This window comes from Thamnophis elegans, chromosome 14 (genome assembly GCF_009769535.1).
Source record: "Thamnophis elegans isolate rThaEle1 chromosome 14, rThaEle1.pri, whole genome shotgun sequence".
Classification (NCBI taxonomy): domain Eukaryota; kingdom Metazoa; phylum Chordata; class Lepidosauria; order Squamata; family Colubridae; genus Thamnophis; species Thamnophis elegans.
The window spans coordinates 29590303-29606758 of NC_045554.1; the positions used below are offsets into that span (position 1 = coordinate 29590303).

Here is a 16456-nt window from a genome sequence, read left to right on the forward strand (position 1 = left end):
CGCTATGAATAAGAGGTCTAGACATTCACGTTGTTTTCATAAATTCTAAATAATAGAATTAGAGTTAAGAGTTACACACATTTTTCACACACCCAGGCACAAGCCTGAAATCTTGTTAGAGGTATGACAGATTTTATGCCTTCAAAAAAAGAGTTATTAGTTAAGGAATAAGAGAGGAAATATAAGATCATTTAAAATTAAAACTACAAGGTGCTCTTCTGTGCTAAGAGACGTGGTGGCTCAGTGGCTAAGACGCTGAGCTTCTTGATCAAAAAGGTCGGCAGTTCAGCGGTTCGAATCCCTAGTGCCGCGTAAAAGAGTGAGCTCCGGTTACTTGTCCCAGCTTCTGCCAACCTAGCAGTTCGAAAGCATGTAAAAATGCAAGTAGAAAAATAGGGACCACCTTTGTTGGGAAGGGAACAGCGTTCTGTGTGCCTTCGGCGTTGAGTCATGCCGGCCACATGACCACGGAGATGTCTTTGGACAGCGCTGAAAGGGAGATGAGCACCCCTAGAGCCGGGAACAACTAGCACATATGTGTGAGGGGAACCTTATCTTCTGTGTTAAAGGGAAAGGATATCTTCTTTATTAGTTTTTTTTGGGGGGGTACATAAAGTACAAGGGCCACTGTTGTCTTATGGGTGAGATGAAGCGGTACCTAAAGTTAAGAAGTAAATAAAACATGACAGGTAATTCTCAATTTACAAGCAGGTGTTTAGCAACCGTTCAAAAGTTACAAAGGCACTGGAAAAAAGGTGGCTTACAAGCACTTATGAACATTGTGGCATTGCCTTGGTCACATGAACAAAAGTTGGGCTCTGGCATTTCTTTACAACGGTTAATTGTCAATGGGGACATGGGATTGCCCTGTGTGACATTCCCAGCTGGCTTCCAGACAGCAATGGGGAAAGCCGGATTAATTTAACATCCATGTGATTCCCTTAACAACTGGAATGATTTGCTTAACAACCGTGGCCAAAAGAGGTAGTAAAATTAGCCACAACTCGTTCAACAACCGCTTTGCTTAGCAAGGGAAATTCTGGGTCCTAATTCTGGTTGTAAGATGAGGACTATCTATATAAGAACATCCTTAGGCAGGTCCCTGTAATGGGTTAAAAAAACTGCAATTCCCAAAGTTTCTCATTCGTCCTCCTTATTTATTTATTTCTTCTAAGAATCAAGAGGTTTTCTGGGCTGCAGCTTTAAACTGACCAGGATCTCATCAGTTTTAAATCCACTATAAAGAAATGTCACCCTTTGCCCAAATTTGAGTAGCTGCCTTTGGAAGCCTTTCTGCTTTGAACTGCCCTGAGATTAATGTTATTTTAACTAAGGGGAGACTTAATCAACAGAGGATGCTTGTTGTTATTGAAGACAGAGGATCTCTAGGGACAGGAGGTCTAACAAACCGAGAAAGAATGATGAAATCCGTTGGGTTTACATAGCCTTGTAAACAGTATTTTTGGTTGTGTTGAATGACAATTTGTGATTTGGCTTTTTTGATGGAGGGAAAGGAAAAAAGGAAAAAGGAAAGGGAGGAGATGGAATTGAGAAGAAAGAAAGGGGGAAAGGAAAAGAAAAGCAGAGGAGGGAGTGAGGGAAGATGGACAGAAAGAAGGAAGGAAGGAGGAAAGGAAGGAGATGGAAATAAGGAAAAAAAGGAAAGGCACAGGAGGGAGGGAGAGAGGATGGAAGGAAGGAGATGGAAATAAGGAAGAAAAGGAAAGGAAAGGCACAGAAGGGAAAGAAAGAAGGAAATGGAAATGAGAAGAAAGAAAAGGAAAAGCATAGGAAGGAGGGAGGGAGAAAGGAAAGGAAGGAAGAAGGGAAGGAGATGGAAATGAGAAGGAAGAAAGGGAAAAGCACAGGAGGGAGGGAGGGAGAAAGGAAAGGAAGGAGAGGGAGGGAGGGAAGGAAGGAAGGAATAAATTCTGCCAGTCTGCATCTTGTTTTAGGGTTGGCTTTGGAAGTCAGAGTTTTGCTGCTTTCTGATACAGAGGAGATTATATTCCTCTGTTTTGAAATTGGTACATCTCCCTTTCTAGAGAGACACATTTGAGCCCTGATGCTAAACGTTGGAGAGCCCTAAAAATGAGGACTCACAATAGACTAAGCAGGCCAGTGCGCTTTGTGAGAATTGTCGCTTTTCCCTTCTAGCTGATAGGCGCCCCGAACCTCTTGCTCATCTCTTTTTTTCCAAAGTCAACAGCATCTGCCAAACAGAATCTATGTGGCTGACTTGCTCCACGGTTTGCCTTGTCGTCCCGCTTCAGGCCTTTCTCCTCCCGCCTATGCTGCTTTTCAAACGGCAGCCACCGCAGTGATCCCAGCAGAAGCTGCAATATACCCGTCACAAGCCCTCTTGCCTACAACCAGGACTCAACAAGCTGCAGCTGCAGCCGCAGCCGCTGCAGCCGCTGTCACTCCAACTGTCACTTACTACCCAACTCAGGCGGCTCAACTTTACATGAACTACACCGCTTACTATCCCAGGTACTATTGAATGTTGGCGCGTATTTTTCTGCTACGTTTTGGGACCTAAAATGTGAACAAAGTCTTGCAACTCATTCTGAGTTTCCAGTGGCATTGGATTTTTAAAGTTTCTAGTCCTCCCAGTTCTTGAAATGCGTTTTTAAGATGCTTAGCATTTAAGATCTCAAGGAATGAGGAGAACTGATGTTGTTGAACAAGGTCCAGCTAGGATGAAGTTCTACCTCTGAAGAATGCAAGGTCCTCAATTAAAGACAAAATGCTGGATAAATTTGAAGCCGGGTCTTCAATATCCTAGATTATTAACAGAATAACAGAATTGGAAGGGACCTTGGAGGTCTTCTAGTCCAGCCCTCTGCTCAATAGCAATAGCACTTAGACTTATATACCACTTCATAGTGCTTTTACAGCCCTCTCTAAGCGGTTTACAGAGTCGGCCTATTGCCTCCAACAAAGTGGGTCCTCCTTCTTCCCACCTCGGAAGGATGGAAGGATGAATCAACCTTGAGCCAGTCAGGATCGAACTGCTGGCAGTGGGCAGAGTCAGCCTGCAATACTGGATAGATGGATGGATGGATGGATGGATGGATGGATGGATGGATGGATGGATGGAAGGAAGGAAGGAAGGAAGGATTTATATCCTTCTTTACAGTGCTTCGCAGCCCTCTCTAAGTGGTTTACAGAGTCAGCCTATTGCCCCCAACACTCTGTGTCCAATCAGGAGACCCAGTACGAATTCTGACAAGTAGTGATCCAGCCTCTTCTTAAAAGCCTCCAGCAATGGAGCTCTTGTTCTCTGCTTGAAATTCAGCCAATGTTTTGGTCATTTTGACCAGTTTTCTAAGCCCCCTCCCTTCTGTATATCAGCCAACATGGCCCATGTGCAGGAGTTTGAATCCTCTTGCTTGCTTTATCTTTGGACTGGGGCAGATAACAAACTTGTAAATAAATGCAAAAGCTAGTATAGATTGTCTGAAGATCTGGAGCTGGAAAAAGCTTCCGTTTGCTTGGAGGATACTTATATGTCTTCAACAGTTACCCTGGCCCTGTTCCAGGCCTTCCCAATCTTTTCTTCCACCACCAAGTCTGTGAGACAGAAAATGGTTATTATTCAGCTGGGCTTTCCCCCCAGGATTCCCTGTCTTCCTTCCGCAGCTGGTGGAGGAAAAACTGCATTGAGTTTACGGAGTTTGCAAATGTGAATTTACACATTTGTCCTTGCGTTCTCCAAAGCCTCTTTTTCACCTTCATGAGCCAAGCTGCTCCATAGCCCTGGGACATAATTTATTTTCATGCATTCCTGTTTTGTCCTTCAAAGGGCAGAAAGTGTTCTGAGAAGGTTTACTGCAAGGTTAAGAAGGGAACTAGCACTTTCAGTATCACAAAAAGGTTTTTTTTAAAAAAAAAAAACCAGAGGTACAAAACTTGTAAAATATACGGGCATGCCAAAGAAAATAATATCCCCCCCAAAAAACAGGATAGTAACAAAGAGAAGAAGAAAGATCACGAAACTACAAAACAAATACAAAAACCACAGAATCAATAAGAGAGGGGAAAATACAAGATAGATTGTAGATGAAATAAGAAATATGAAATATATATCTCACATTCCTTTGTGATAAAGGAAACACAATGGATATGTAAAAGATGTAAAATGTGCTGCAAAGATGATATGATTGTATGAATAAAATAAAAAACTTTTTAAAAAAGAAAGTAATAAATAATATCCCAGGTCTGTTTAGAAGAAAATGCTAGAACCCCATGTGTGCCATCCTTGCAAAGCTGAGCCGAACTGACCCCAGCCAGATGCTCTCAGATTATATTGACTGCAATGCTCAAACTTTATAAGCATTGTAGCTTTTTCTGCTTGTGGGTCTCACCAGCATTGGCATCCTTCAGTCTCAAAAGACGATGGTATCGTGCTCTGGAAAGAGGTAAAGCTGGAGTGTCCTCTCCAGAGCACGAGGCCTGGGTAGATGAATATGGAGGATAGACTGTGACCCAAGCAGCAGATTTCCCCCTCTCCATGTTGCTGAAATAGTCCAATGGAATGGCAAAGACAATACGATGGATTCCAGCTACATCACAGGAGTTAGCAGAACGTGGTTGTACACAATCACGAACTGCTTCTGGGACTCTGGTTCCGGATTTTGCCTCCAGGTTGATTCCCGAAGCCTTTTCCAGTAGTGGATAGAGCCACAAGGCAGTGGAGGAATGTAATCAGAGTTTCCCTTCTCCTAGAAGATGATTCTGCCGCATTATCTGCCATTGTGGCGTAGAGCCCTCTTCCACCTTCAAAACTATTAACCGTCTTCTGTAACCCTGGAAAGGGACCCTTACGAGGTGCTACCAGCCGGGCCAGCTGGACCAAGGTTTTTTTAAGGAGGTGTTACTCCTCCATCACTCACCCTTCATCCTGACTTGTGACAGGTAGAGTCTGGCTTCCCAAACGTTGGGCCCAGGATGGCAGGTTTCCCTTAAATATTGAAGCACTGCTTATTATGTCATCCCTAGTTCTTCCTTTCATTAAACTAGACGCCCCCAATTCCTCCAACCATTCTTCACGTGTTTTAGCTTCGGAGGTTCGGAGGGTGGTTTACAACCCATAATATTATCCTGTCCTTGGAAAAGGGTCTTGAGAACATTTTGGCCAGCCAGCCAGATGTTCCCATTTCTCTACAAGAGTTTCTACTTTTAAAATGGAAAAAGTGCGGGAGCTTCATCACTGAAAGCTTTCATGAAGAGACCGGACTTTCATTTGTCAGAAATAGAGTAGGGTCTCCTGCTTGGGCCTACATGATGACTTACAAGGTCCCTTCCAACTCTCTTAATCTTAATCTAATCAATCTTCTTTTCAAGCAAATGGCTGTCGGAATCATTTATTCAATTCTTGTGACTTTAGAAGAGGGTTTAATCAATCTGGGTAAATTTAAGATGTGTGAATTTCAACTCCCCGAATTCCCCAACCAGCGCTGGCTGGGGAACTCTGGGAGTTGAAATTCACACATCTTAAAAGTTGCCACCAAGGTTGAGAGACCTGGTTGAAGAGAATGAGTTCCCAGTCCCCAAGGGTTCTGATCCAAGTGATGTGCCAATCGGTGGAAACAGCCCTTCGACCAACATGTTCTGTTCCTCTCTCTTCAGCCCACCGGTGTCTCCAACCACGGTTGGCTACATCACGGCTCCCCAAGCTGCTGTTGCAGCCGCTGCCTCGGCTTCTCACACTCCGATGCTCCCTCAAGCAGGCGCCCTTGTCCGGATGCAAGGATTGCCCTACAACGCAGGAATGAAGGAAATCCTCAGCTTTTTCCAAGGGTATCAGGTGAGTGCCAGGCCTTTTTCCCTTGCATCCCCTTCTCCTTGTAAGAGCATCTATCTCAGCGGTCTCCAACCTTGGCAACTATAAGCCTGGAGAACTTCAACTCTCAGAATTGCCAAAGCTGGCTGGGGAATTCTGGGAGTTGAAGTTCTCCAGGCTTATAGTTGCCAAGGTTGGAGACCCCTGATCTGTCAGGATGTTTCTGGGAGTTGAAGTCCTTTGCTGGCTGTGGAATTCTGGGAATTGAAGTCCTCCAGGCTTATAGTTGCCAAGGTTGGAGACTCCTGATCTGTTGGGATGATTCACAGTGGGCATTTCCCAAATCTCATTCTGGAGAGAAGCTCTTCAACGCCAGAGGGATCTGTAGCCTTCTGAGAACTTCCAACATTGGAAAATGGAGACCTAGTGTTAAATATTCAACGTGGATGGGTGTTTAAACCTACAGGTAGTCCTCAACTTACAACTATTTGTTTAGTGGCCGAAACAGCACTGAAAAAAAGTGGCTCATCACCATTTTTTTTCACACTTATGAGACATTGCAGCATCTCCATGGTCACGTGATCAGAATTCAGACACTCTTGGCCCATATTTATGAGGGTTGCAGGAAAAGGATCCCCTTTTGCTACCTTCTGACAAGGAAAGTCAAATGGGGAAGTCAGATTTCCCTAAACGACCGCAGTCACTAACTTAACAACTGCAGTGATTCACTTAACAACTGCAGCGAGAAAGGTCATAAAATGGGGCAAAATTCACATAACAACTGTCTTGCTTAGCAACAGAAATGGAGGTGGTAAGTCGCGGACTATCTGTATAACCAAGTAAACAGGACCACAAAACTTTGGTTTTAGGGAAGTCGTAATGGGGACGGGTGTTTTATTTTTGAAGAATGTCTATTGGTTTAGAGATTGTGCTGTTGGTGTGATGAGGTCATCACTCATATGACAGAAGTGAGGGTCTTGGCATCATTGGACACCACTTTTGCATTCCTTTTGTCCATTTCCTTCATTTCCATTGCCATGGACTTTTCATTCCCTTAATGCAAAGTTAGTCCCAACAGTTTCTGGTAGAATATGGTTTCACTCTCTGTATGAACTCGGGTTATAATCTAATGAAGTTGCACCACGGCAAAGAAAGTGACTTTTCCTTCTTAAAATCACTGATTTCTGTTTTCTTAAGGTGTTGGGTCTTTTTAATTTTCAAAATGGCCTTTGAAACTATGAGTTTTGATCCTCCGTAGATCACTTTTTTCCCTTGGGACACAATATGCATTCCTGTGCTCACTTGTAACTAATTCTTGCTGCATCTCATCCTGGTTCAGGTTTTCTTCCCCATTTAGGGAGAGAGAAAGTGTGTCTAGCAAAGACAGAGGATTGGGGACCAATCATAATTGGTTGACTTCCCTGGACAATCCCTCCTCTCCACAAGTGGCCACTCCCACCAATACTGACAGGGCAAACCCCTTGTGTATAGATAGGGAGCAAACCCCACTCCCTTCTGGCATTGATGTTGTTACCTACTTGGGTCATGAAATGTCTACAAGAAAACCACCAGGCTCAGAGAGCACCAAGGACTCCACAGTCATCGTCCTCCCCCTTCTCCCTCTCCTCCTCCTCCTCCTCCTCCTCTCTGCAAATCCCACTCCTTTCTAGCATTGATGATGTTACCTACCTAGGTCATGAAACATCTACAAGAAAACCATCACTAAACTCAGAGAGCCCCTGAGTTTAACCCTGAGCTACAAACATTATCTACATTGGTTGGAGCAGCAGAGAAAGTAATGAGTTATTTCACTTCCCTGCTGTAGCTTTCTTCCTAGACCTATTTCCTTCTCTGCCTTACATACACACACAATCACACACACACACACACACACACACACACACACCCCTCATAGCTGCTAAATGTGCCCAGTCTTTATTGGACTCTATGGGGTAAAATGTTTAACATGAGTTAAATGTTTTTCTAAAGTAAAAAGCTTGGGACTCTTTCCTGAGCTTTCCATCACCCTAGTTCTGATTACAGAATTGTTCGTGTGTGTGTGTGTGTGTGTGAGAGAGAGAGAGAGAGGGAGAGAGAGAGGGAGGGAGGGAGGGAGAGGGAGAGGGAGGGAGGGAGGGAGAGAGAAATACGACAGTCACACATGGAAAGGGGAGTTAAACTGCTGGACAAGGACTAACTCCTTTGCCTTACTTCATGAAATGGATCTTGATTTCCTTCTCCTCCGAACAAGGACAAAACTACGGTGGATTTATTTATTTTTTTGAGGTTGCTTTCTCCTCTGGGCAACCTTTAAATGTGTTAGGGCTGCAACTCCGGTTATTCCCACTGGGAATTCTGGGAATTGCAGTCTCAGCATCTCTGGAAGCTAAGAGAAAAGCCAGCCTCTCCTCTTGAAAGTCATCTATGCCCTGCTTAAAGGTGCCCTCTTGTGGCCCGCTCTTGTTATATACTGGCGAGGCATCTATCGCTCGTGGCAAAAGACTTGTTCTCTTATTCTGTTTTAAGTGGGCCTTCAGACATCTCGCTGCCTGTACCAAACTCAGGTTGAATCTGAGATTGGAATTCTTGTGTTTGTCATCATAACATGACCTGCCTCAGATACAATAAGAAATAAGAAACCGCGGTTTCTCAAGGAATGAGTTCTCATGATTTCCTTCTCTGAAAGCGTTTTTGATCCTGGCTTGTCCTTTTCAACTTACGATGCAGCTTTAGTTTCAGATCTCTCCACTTTCTTCTGAAACATAAATCTGCTAGAAGCCTAGGCTTCAGCACTGATCCTGTGTTGTGTTTAAAGGCCAAGGCGATCCTCTCCAATCTTCTTGTGGGCATGAGAAGAACCTGCTAATAGGAAGCTTGTTGTTAGCTGGTTTCCATTGCTTCCAGTTGTTGTCGAAGTCCCCCTGGGTTCTGAACTTCATCACCGTTTAGCCAGAATGGTGATTATCTGGATGCAATGGCCATGTGATACTTTCCATTGGTTTCCCCATCTTCTTTGCTCTTCACACTTGTAGCCTGATGCGTTGAACAACCAAGATAGCAATAGCACTTAGACTTATATAATGCTTTACAGGCCTCTCTAAGTGGTTTACAGAGTCAGCCTCTTGCCCCCAACAAACTGGGTCCTCATTTGACCCACCTCGGAAGGATGGAAGGCTGAGCCAACCTTGAGCTTGGTGGGACTCGAACTGCCAAACTGCAGCTCGCGGTCAGCTGAAGTAGCCTGCAGTACCTGCACTCTAACCACTGCGCCACTTTGGCTCTATGAAATCAACTTGCTCCTATGAAGATGTACCAATTAACAATTGAACTTTTTCACAAGATTTCCCCCTCCCAGCCCCCAAAGTCAGGTCTAAGCGATGGCCAAGAGCTTGTTTCAACGCTTGCTGGCTTCAGTAGCCCCTCTCTCTGGAAATTGTGGAAGCTCATTCCAACAGGTTTGCTGTTGGGTTTAGCTCTGAGGCCAGTGTCCCTCACTTCCTTGTGCCGATGGGAACTGTAAACCCCCTCCCCCTGAAAGGAAAATGGCAAGTGCTGATGGGGGGAAAGGGTTGCTGGTTCACGACCCCCTGCTCCTTCTCTTGCTGATCTTCTGTGTCACACTTGTACTGTAGTATGCTCCCGACGACTACAATGGCCTCATTCAGCTCAACGACCAAGCAAGGGGCGTGTTACAAGCACCGAAAGACTGGGTGTGCTTGTAAGTGTTGGTAACCACCAGAGAGAAGGTAAGCTCGGATTGGCTGAAGCGGAACTCTTTGGTGGTGAATGGAAATGATTCTGCGGGGAGATGATTTATGTTCCCTCCTTTTCCCTTTCTTTCAAAAAAACAAAAAAAAAACAACCCAAAACCCAAAACCAACCCCCAAACCAACCAATCATGTTTCATCCTTCCCTTCCTAGCTCGTGATGGGATTTTGCTTGCTAACACTTCCTTTGCTTGGGCACTTCGCATGACTCCACTAACCCAATGGTGACGTTGAACGTCTCAATGTGCTTTTGTGCTTCGGGATGAACATTTAGGACAATGTTGGGAGGTTGGGACTTTTGGAGTTTGTGTGGCATTCTTTCATTCTGGGTTTTGCAGGGGAGGGGGACAAGGCTTCCTCGCTGCAGCCATCACCAGCTTATGCAGGCCACTCTCCCTTGATCCTATGGTCAAACTTGGAGCAGGAAAAGCAAAATATGGGACAGATGGGAGAGGAAGCATCATTTAATTGGCGTCCTGATTGGTTCTTCCATTGTTCTTCCATTGGTCACAATCCACTTGGGGACCTCAAGAGTTCTTGAGAATGCATAAGGCCCAGCCACCATTTGCCGGGTACCAGTTCAGGAACGACATTGTGTGACTAGTTAAGACCTGGGGATTTATTTGCCTAGGATTTGAATCTGCTTCCTGTAGTCTAGCTGCTAACTAGTCAAGGAAGTGATGGTAGAAGTGGTCGCGGCCCTCAGCTTCATCCAAAAAACGGACCAAGCATTTGGATTCTTATTTCTCAAACATGCTGGGAAAGCTTATATCTTCAGACCAGTTATTTGATAACTGTTAAATTTCTACTAGATCTCTTCCCATCAGACACAGGAAAACAGATGTTCATGGCAGACCCAATGCTGAACATGTGTGGACAAATTCCCTCCTCATTTCTAAAGCAGCTACCACACAGACAATATTATTTTTGTTGCTCCTTTTTCTTCCACTGTTCGCTCCACAGAACAGCCTTGAGTAATGTCCAACCTAGGAGACGAATCCTTCTTGGCTTGGGGAAGGCCAGGCTTGCATGCATTATATCCTTGTGGGCTATTTGAAAAAAACATGCCAGGCTACATTTAAGATATCTGAGCATCCATATTTGCAGTTATTTCTGTAATACCAGAACTTAACCATGGTTTGTTTTCCCTATTGTCTAGCTCAGTGTTTCTCAACCTGGCAACTTTAAGAAGTGTGGACTTCAATTCCCAGAATTCTACACATCTTAAAAGTTACTAAGGTTGAGAAATACTGCTCTAGCTTATCAAATGGATCTTGGAACACGCATAGTATTGTGTTTTCCCCAAAATAAGACAGGGTCTTATTTTATTTTGACCACCGAAATAAGCACTTGGCTTTATTTTCGGGGAGATCTTATTATTTTTGAGGTGCAGGAGGCGGCGAGGGTGGTCACTTCATGGCTGCTGCTGTGTTGCAATATTTTCAGGGAGGGCTTATTTTGGGGGAAGGGCTTATTTTAGCGCATGCGCTCAAAAGCCCAATTGGGCTTATTATCTGGGGAGGTTTTATTTTCGGGGAAACAGGGTAAGTATGGATTCAAGTTGTATTTTCCTTAAATAACTTCAAACTCAACTTGCTTGTTAATATGGTAGACAAGCCATCTTCCCAATACAGGAACAACGTTTTAAGCACATATACCATGAAGGAAGGTTCTGGGGTTAGCTGTTGGTTCAGTGTTGCACAAACTCAGGAAATGGGTTTATTTCTTAGGCAAATATAGGACACAAGACTGAAACCATTGTCTCATATGATCCTCCCAAATATAGCAAGAGCACTTATACCGCTTTATAATGCTTTACATCCCTCTCTAAGTGGTTTACAGAGTCAGCCTCCTGCCCCCAACAATCTGGATCCTCATTTTTCCAACCTCAGAAAAATGGAAGGCTGAGCCAACCTTGGTAGGATTTGAACTGCCAAATTGCAGGCAGTCGGTAGTCAGCAAAAGTAGCCTGCAGTATAGCACTCTAACCACTGCACCACCGAGGTTCTTATGCTAAAATATGCTGATTTCAGTTCTGGGGAGTTCGCCATTGAGACCTACAAGGGCTTTTCTGCTTTGGTGTTTGGCTAAATGTGCTTTACAGGGACTGTTGAACAGAAGTCCACGGAAAATCAGCTGTTTCCCTGTGGGGGGAAAATACATTGCATTACAGATAATCCTCAATTTACGACCTCGATTTGGATCCGAATTTCCATTGTTAAGCGAGTCGCACCCGATTTTACAACCTTTTATTTTTCTTTTGCTATGGTTGTAAGTGAATCATATTGTCGCTAAGCAAATCTGGCTTCCTCCTTTTGATTTTGGTTGCAAATGACAATCTCACTGGATGCTACAACCCTTTGTCAATACACCACGGTTGAGAAACGCCAGAGTTTTGATCACATACTTGTGGAGAGGCTGCAGTGGTCGTAAGTGGAAGGACCAGTCGTAAGTCAGCTTTCCAGTGCTGCTGTTACTTCAAACAGTAAATGAATGGTCGTACCTTGAGGATTACCTGTGTTTCCCCCTAATTGTTGGTTTAAGTTGTAGATGTTATCTTAGACCAGGGGTCCCCAAACTTGGCAACTTTAAGACTTGTGGACTTCAACTCCCAGAATTCTCCAGCTGGCTGGAGAATTCTAGGAGTTGAAGTCCACAAGTCTTAAAGTTGCCAAGTTTGAAGACCTCTGTCTTAGATCATCTGAGAGTATAATAATAAAAACTGTTTTGGTCTAACATTTCCTTTTTGCGGGGGATGAAATATATGAAATCAACTTCCTTCCTTCCTAACTTGATATTAATTACTGCTGGTTCTCTTCTATACCCTTTTCAATGTTTGCTATTTGGGGTGGGTGGGTGACTTAAAAACATGTGGCTAAAGATGACCAACTGGATCGCCCAGGTAAGCAATTCTAAAAATCAAAGATCAGGATAGAAAAGCAAGATCTAAATGAAATGGACAGCTCCTCTCTGAGCTTAGTTGTTTTCGTGCAGACGTTTCGTGACCCCACTAGGTAACATCATCAGTACAAGTGAGCTAGTGGGGGTCGTGAAACTGGTCAAGAAAACAACCAGGTTTAGAGAGTACCAAAGAACACCCCCCCCTCATTTCAAGCCTGAGCTACAAATATTCTTCTCCATCCATAAATGAAATTATGATCTGAAAGCGTTGTTGGAGTTTCCAAGGCTTACAGTTGATAGACCTGTGGCTTGCCCATGTCATCTGGGTGCTGTCTGCTTGTGCATGGCTTCCCATGGTGTCAATTTTCAGAGAGGGCTCTGTGACTTCTGCACCATGGTCCTCTCAGCTTCCCTTTTAATTTCCAACAATATTCTGGAGCAGTTCTGGGTGTTTTATGGCTTTTTGGCAATCCCTGTGTGGCCTTCATGAGGTCAACTGGAAATGAATTGAAATGGCAATGGCACTTACTTATAAGGTCAAGGTTTCCCCGCACACATGTGCTAGTTGTTCCCGCCTCTAGGGGGCGGTGCTCATCTCCGTTTCAAAGCCAAAGAGCCAGCACTGTCCGAAGACACCTCCGTGGTCATGTGGCTGGCATGACTCAATGCCCAAGTCGCACGGAGCACTGTTACCTTCCCACCCAAGGTCCCTATTTTTCTCTACTTGCATTTAGATGCTTTCGAACTCCTAGACTGGCAGAAGCTGGGGCAAGTAACGGGAGTTCACCCCGTTGTGTAGTGCTAGGGATTCGAACCGCTGAACTGCTGATCTTCTGATCGACAACCTCAGCGTCTTAGCCACTGAGCACTTAGTTATATACCACTTCGAAGTGCTTTTCAGCCCTCTCTAGTCAGCATACATATGTATGCAACAGGACTGAATTGCTTTTATTTTGTAGACAAGGTTTTCTCAAATTGACATAGATGGGTGCTTGCATGCCTAGTACACACGTTCACAGCCCTATTTTGTTTGGCTCTCCGCAACAGTCCCGTTTTTCTCACGTGGCCAGCTGGGGAAATGAATTGCCCATGCCTGCCCTGGAGTACAGATCCGGCAGGTGAGCTTGAGAAGGTTCTGCCCTCAAGTGTGTGAGATACAGGCGGGGTTTTTCCCTCCTGTATCCATGGAATCCAGAGAAGGGACCACTCATTGCCAGGTAATCTCAGCTCCACCATGTCTAACAGGCTCTTAGTTCACACAGCCTCATCTTTCCTGGATAAGCCGCTCCGGGACGTGTCTGTCTCCAGTGGGGAAGGGAAGCTGAGATGACCCCTATTTGCTGTCTCCCCCTGCACCCGGCTGTCCTTTTGATCCTCTCCCTCCGTTGTTGCAGCTCCAGGCAGACTCAGTCCTTCCGCTTTTCAACTTCAGCGGTCAACCGAGCGGAGAAGCTCTGGTTTCTTTTCCCAGCCTGGACTCCGCCAAGAAAGCTGTGGCTGAGCGAAACGGAAGCCTCTTGGGGGGCCACTGTGTGGACCTCTGCCTTATTTAGACACCACCGCCCCTCCGGTGCATGCGAGTGTGGGGACCAAGAACAAATCTCCTCTTTCCTCTTCAAAGCAGCCGTGTCTTCCTTGCCCAGCCGCCTCTTTATCCTCCTGGGGGGGGGGGGGGGGAAGAACAGCCACATCCTCCCAAAGCAGACCAGCCCAGTGAGAAGGAATGTCATCCACCTATTCCCGAAAAAGCAGGATAAATTGCTCAAATATTATCAAGGCAAATACTACTCAGCTGAACTACTGAAGTGCTGTAGACTTTAGGATGTGTGTTTTGTTTCGTTTTATTTTTAAAATAGAAATATATATTGTTTATATATATAAACAATGTTTGCATTCCCTGTTTGGAGAGAAAAAATGTTTTGTTTGAAAATACAGACTTGCCAAATCTCTTTCTTTAATTTGGAATAGAAAATAATCCCATCTCATCAAAAGAGAAGAATCTTTCCTTGTTTCCCCCAAAAAGGTGTCAAATTGAATTATATTTTCCTGTTCCCTTTCCTTAAATGAATGAAATGACAGAATAAGCTTTTTAGTTGAAAGGTGTCAAATCGAATTGTTTTTTTCTACTCCCTTAAAAAGGAAAAAAAAAGTTGTCCAAATGCAATGACATAAGTGTTTCAGTTTTTGTTTTAATTTTTGTTTCATGAGGTAGAACTCTAAGTAAAGCCATATTTTCAAACTGCCAACCTGAAAACTAAACAAGGTAGAATCTTAGTAGTACAATGACAGCACGTTAACACGGAGGACTAATAAATTATATATGTTGCTTTATTTAAACATCATAGTGCTCAGCTACTGTATTTTGTTTTTGCTCGTTCACATGCATGCCATTTGTTTACAATACACATTTGTATATGATGCAGCAAAGAAGTCGAAATTTAAGTCTAATTAGTGCATGTTTTTTTTTAAATGTATGTATATACATGTTCAAAGAACATAATTTTATGTTGTGTAGCGTGTGCCGAAACATCTGTTGTACAAGCTCTAAATAATTTTGGTTTTTAACTGTGCCTTGATCAGGATTCTTTCGAAATGTGCAATAACAACGGAGGAAACCAGACTGAGTCGGGTACCTGTGAATGCAGGGATATTTTTTTTGTTTATTGTTTTGTTAAAGAACTCTTGAGTAGTACTTAAAAGGGGATCAGACCTGCCCTGCCCTTGAATCGGTGTATGCTTCTTGATATGATAAGAAATAAAAGACGCTTGCAGGAAAATGGACTTGTCTCTTTAGCTTCTTGCAATTGAAATAAGAACATATTCTGGAGGGGGGGATACTGGTAATTCAATTAGCACACCGCATGTGGAATATGTGCCCCCCTGGCTATCAGCAACTGAATTCCAGCACACCATCTGATATAGCAAAAGAGCTTTTTCACCTGAACCATAGGCGGTTAATACAATTGCCAAACTAATCTTTTGGAGATTAACCACCCTGATGGTTAAGGCATCGGGTTAGAAATCAGGAGACAGTGAGTTCTAGTCCCACCTTAGGCCTGAAAAGTGACTGAGTGGCTTTGGGCCAATCGGCAGGAGATGGTGAGTTCTAGTCCTGCTTTATGCATGAAAGCTAGTTGGGTAGCTTTAGCCAGCTTTAATCTAATTTAATGAGGACTAAATCTTATTAAATAGAATAGGTGCACACTCATTGCAAAATAGGGTTTCCTATTTGACAAAGAGATACAAGCTACTATTTCTTGGGGATCATCTGTTCTACCAACAGACCGGCAGTTGATAGTATCTTCTATTTGAACAGAGTCCTGCTATGGCCCATTTGAAAACTCAAGAATCTGAAGACGCCCAGTTCCCACCAAGATTTGCCAGGCAAATCTTAATGCAAAATCACATTTTTTAAAAAGCTCTGCAATGTCCACATCCCACCACCAGATGTCCCCTTCATACTGGATCTCCAAAATGCTGGGCTGATCTAAGTAGAACAGATCTTATAGGATTCTGGTGCACAGGCTGAAGCAATGGACTTGCGATTCCAGTTCAACTCATTCGATCTTCTTTGCAGCCTTGGCACAGGCAAGCAATTATCGGGATCATTTCAATTCCCATGGATTTAAAAAAGTGTTTCTCCATGTTGGCCATTTTAAGATGTGTGGATTTCAATTTCCAAAGTTCCCCAGCCAATGCTGGGAGTTGAAGTCCACACATTTTAAAAAGTTGCCAAAGTTGGCCAGCCCTGCTTTGAAATGAAGAAGCCTCTTTTTTTAACCATGGGTTTTCCCAGCGTTTTCTTCACCACAAGGTAGAAAATGTTGACTTCCAAGAAATTTTCCCAACCTGCCAGCCTACCTTACCTCCGCCAGGCTAACCAACTCCAAACAGCTGTTCTGAGATCAATTAGAGTTAGCATGAGGCTTTCCTCTGCTATGACAATTTTGTGTAGCCACATCTAAAGGTAAAGGTTCCCTTCGCACATATGTGCTACTCG

General features: G+C 44.0%; 1 protein-coding gene across 2 annotated transcripts in view; it reads left to right on the forward strand.

Moving 5' to 3' along the window:
• Nucleotides 1-15237, forward strand: part of ESRP2 (epithelial splicing regulatory protein 2) — a 63262-nt gene extending 48025 nt beyond the window's left edge. Inside the window, exons 14-17 of one of the 2 annotated variants that reach the window (XM_032230347.1) lie at nt 2274-2493; nt 5635-5812; nt 9421-9534; nt 13851-13937. In XM_032230347.1, coding sequence (XP_032086238.1) covers nt 2274-2493; nt 5635-5812; nt 9421-9510 — 488 coding nt within the window. In that variant the 3' untranslated portion in view covers nt 9511-9534; nt 13851-13937. Of the gene's footprint in view, nt 1-2273; nt 2494-5634; nt 5813-9420; nt 9535-13850 lie in introns of both variants that reach the window. The other variant, XM_032230346.1, reaches the window with a different exon arrangement.
• Nucleotides 15238-16456: the final 1219 nt, after the last annotated feature.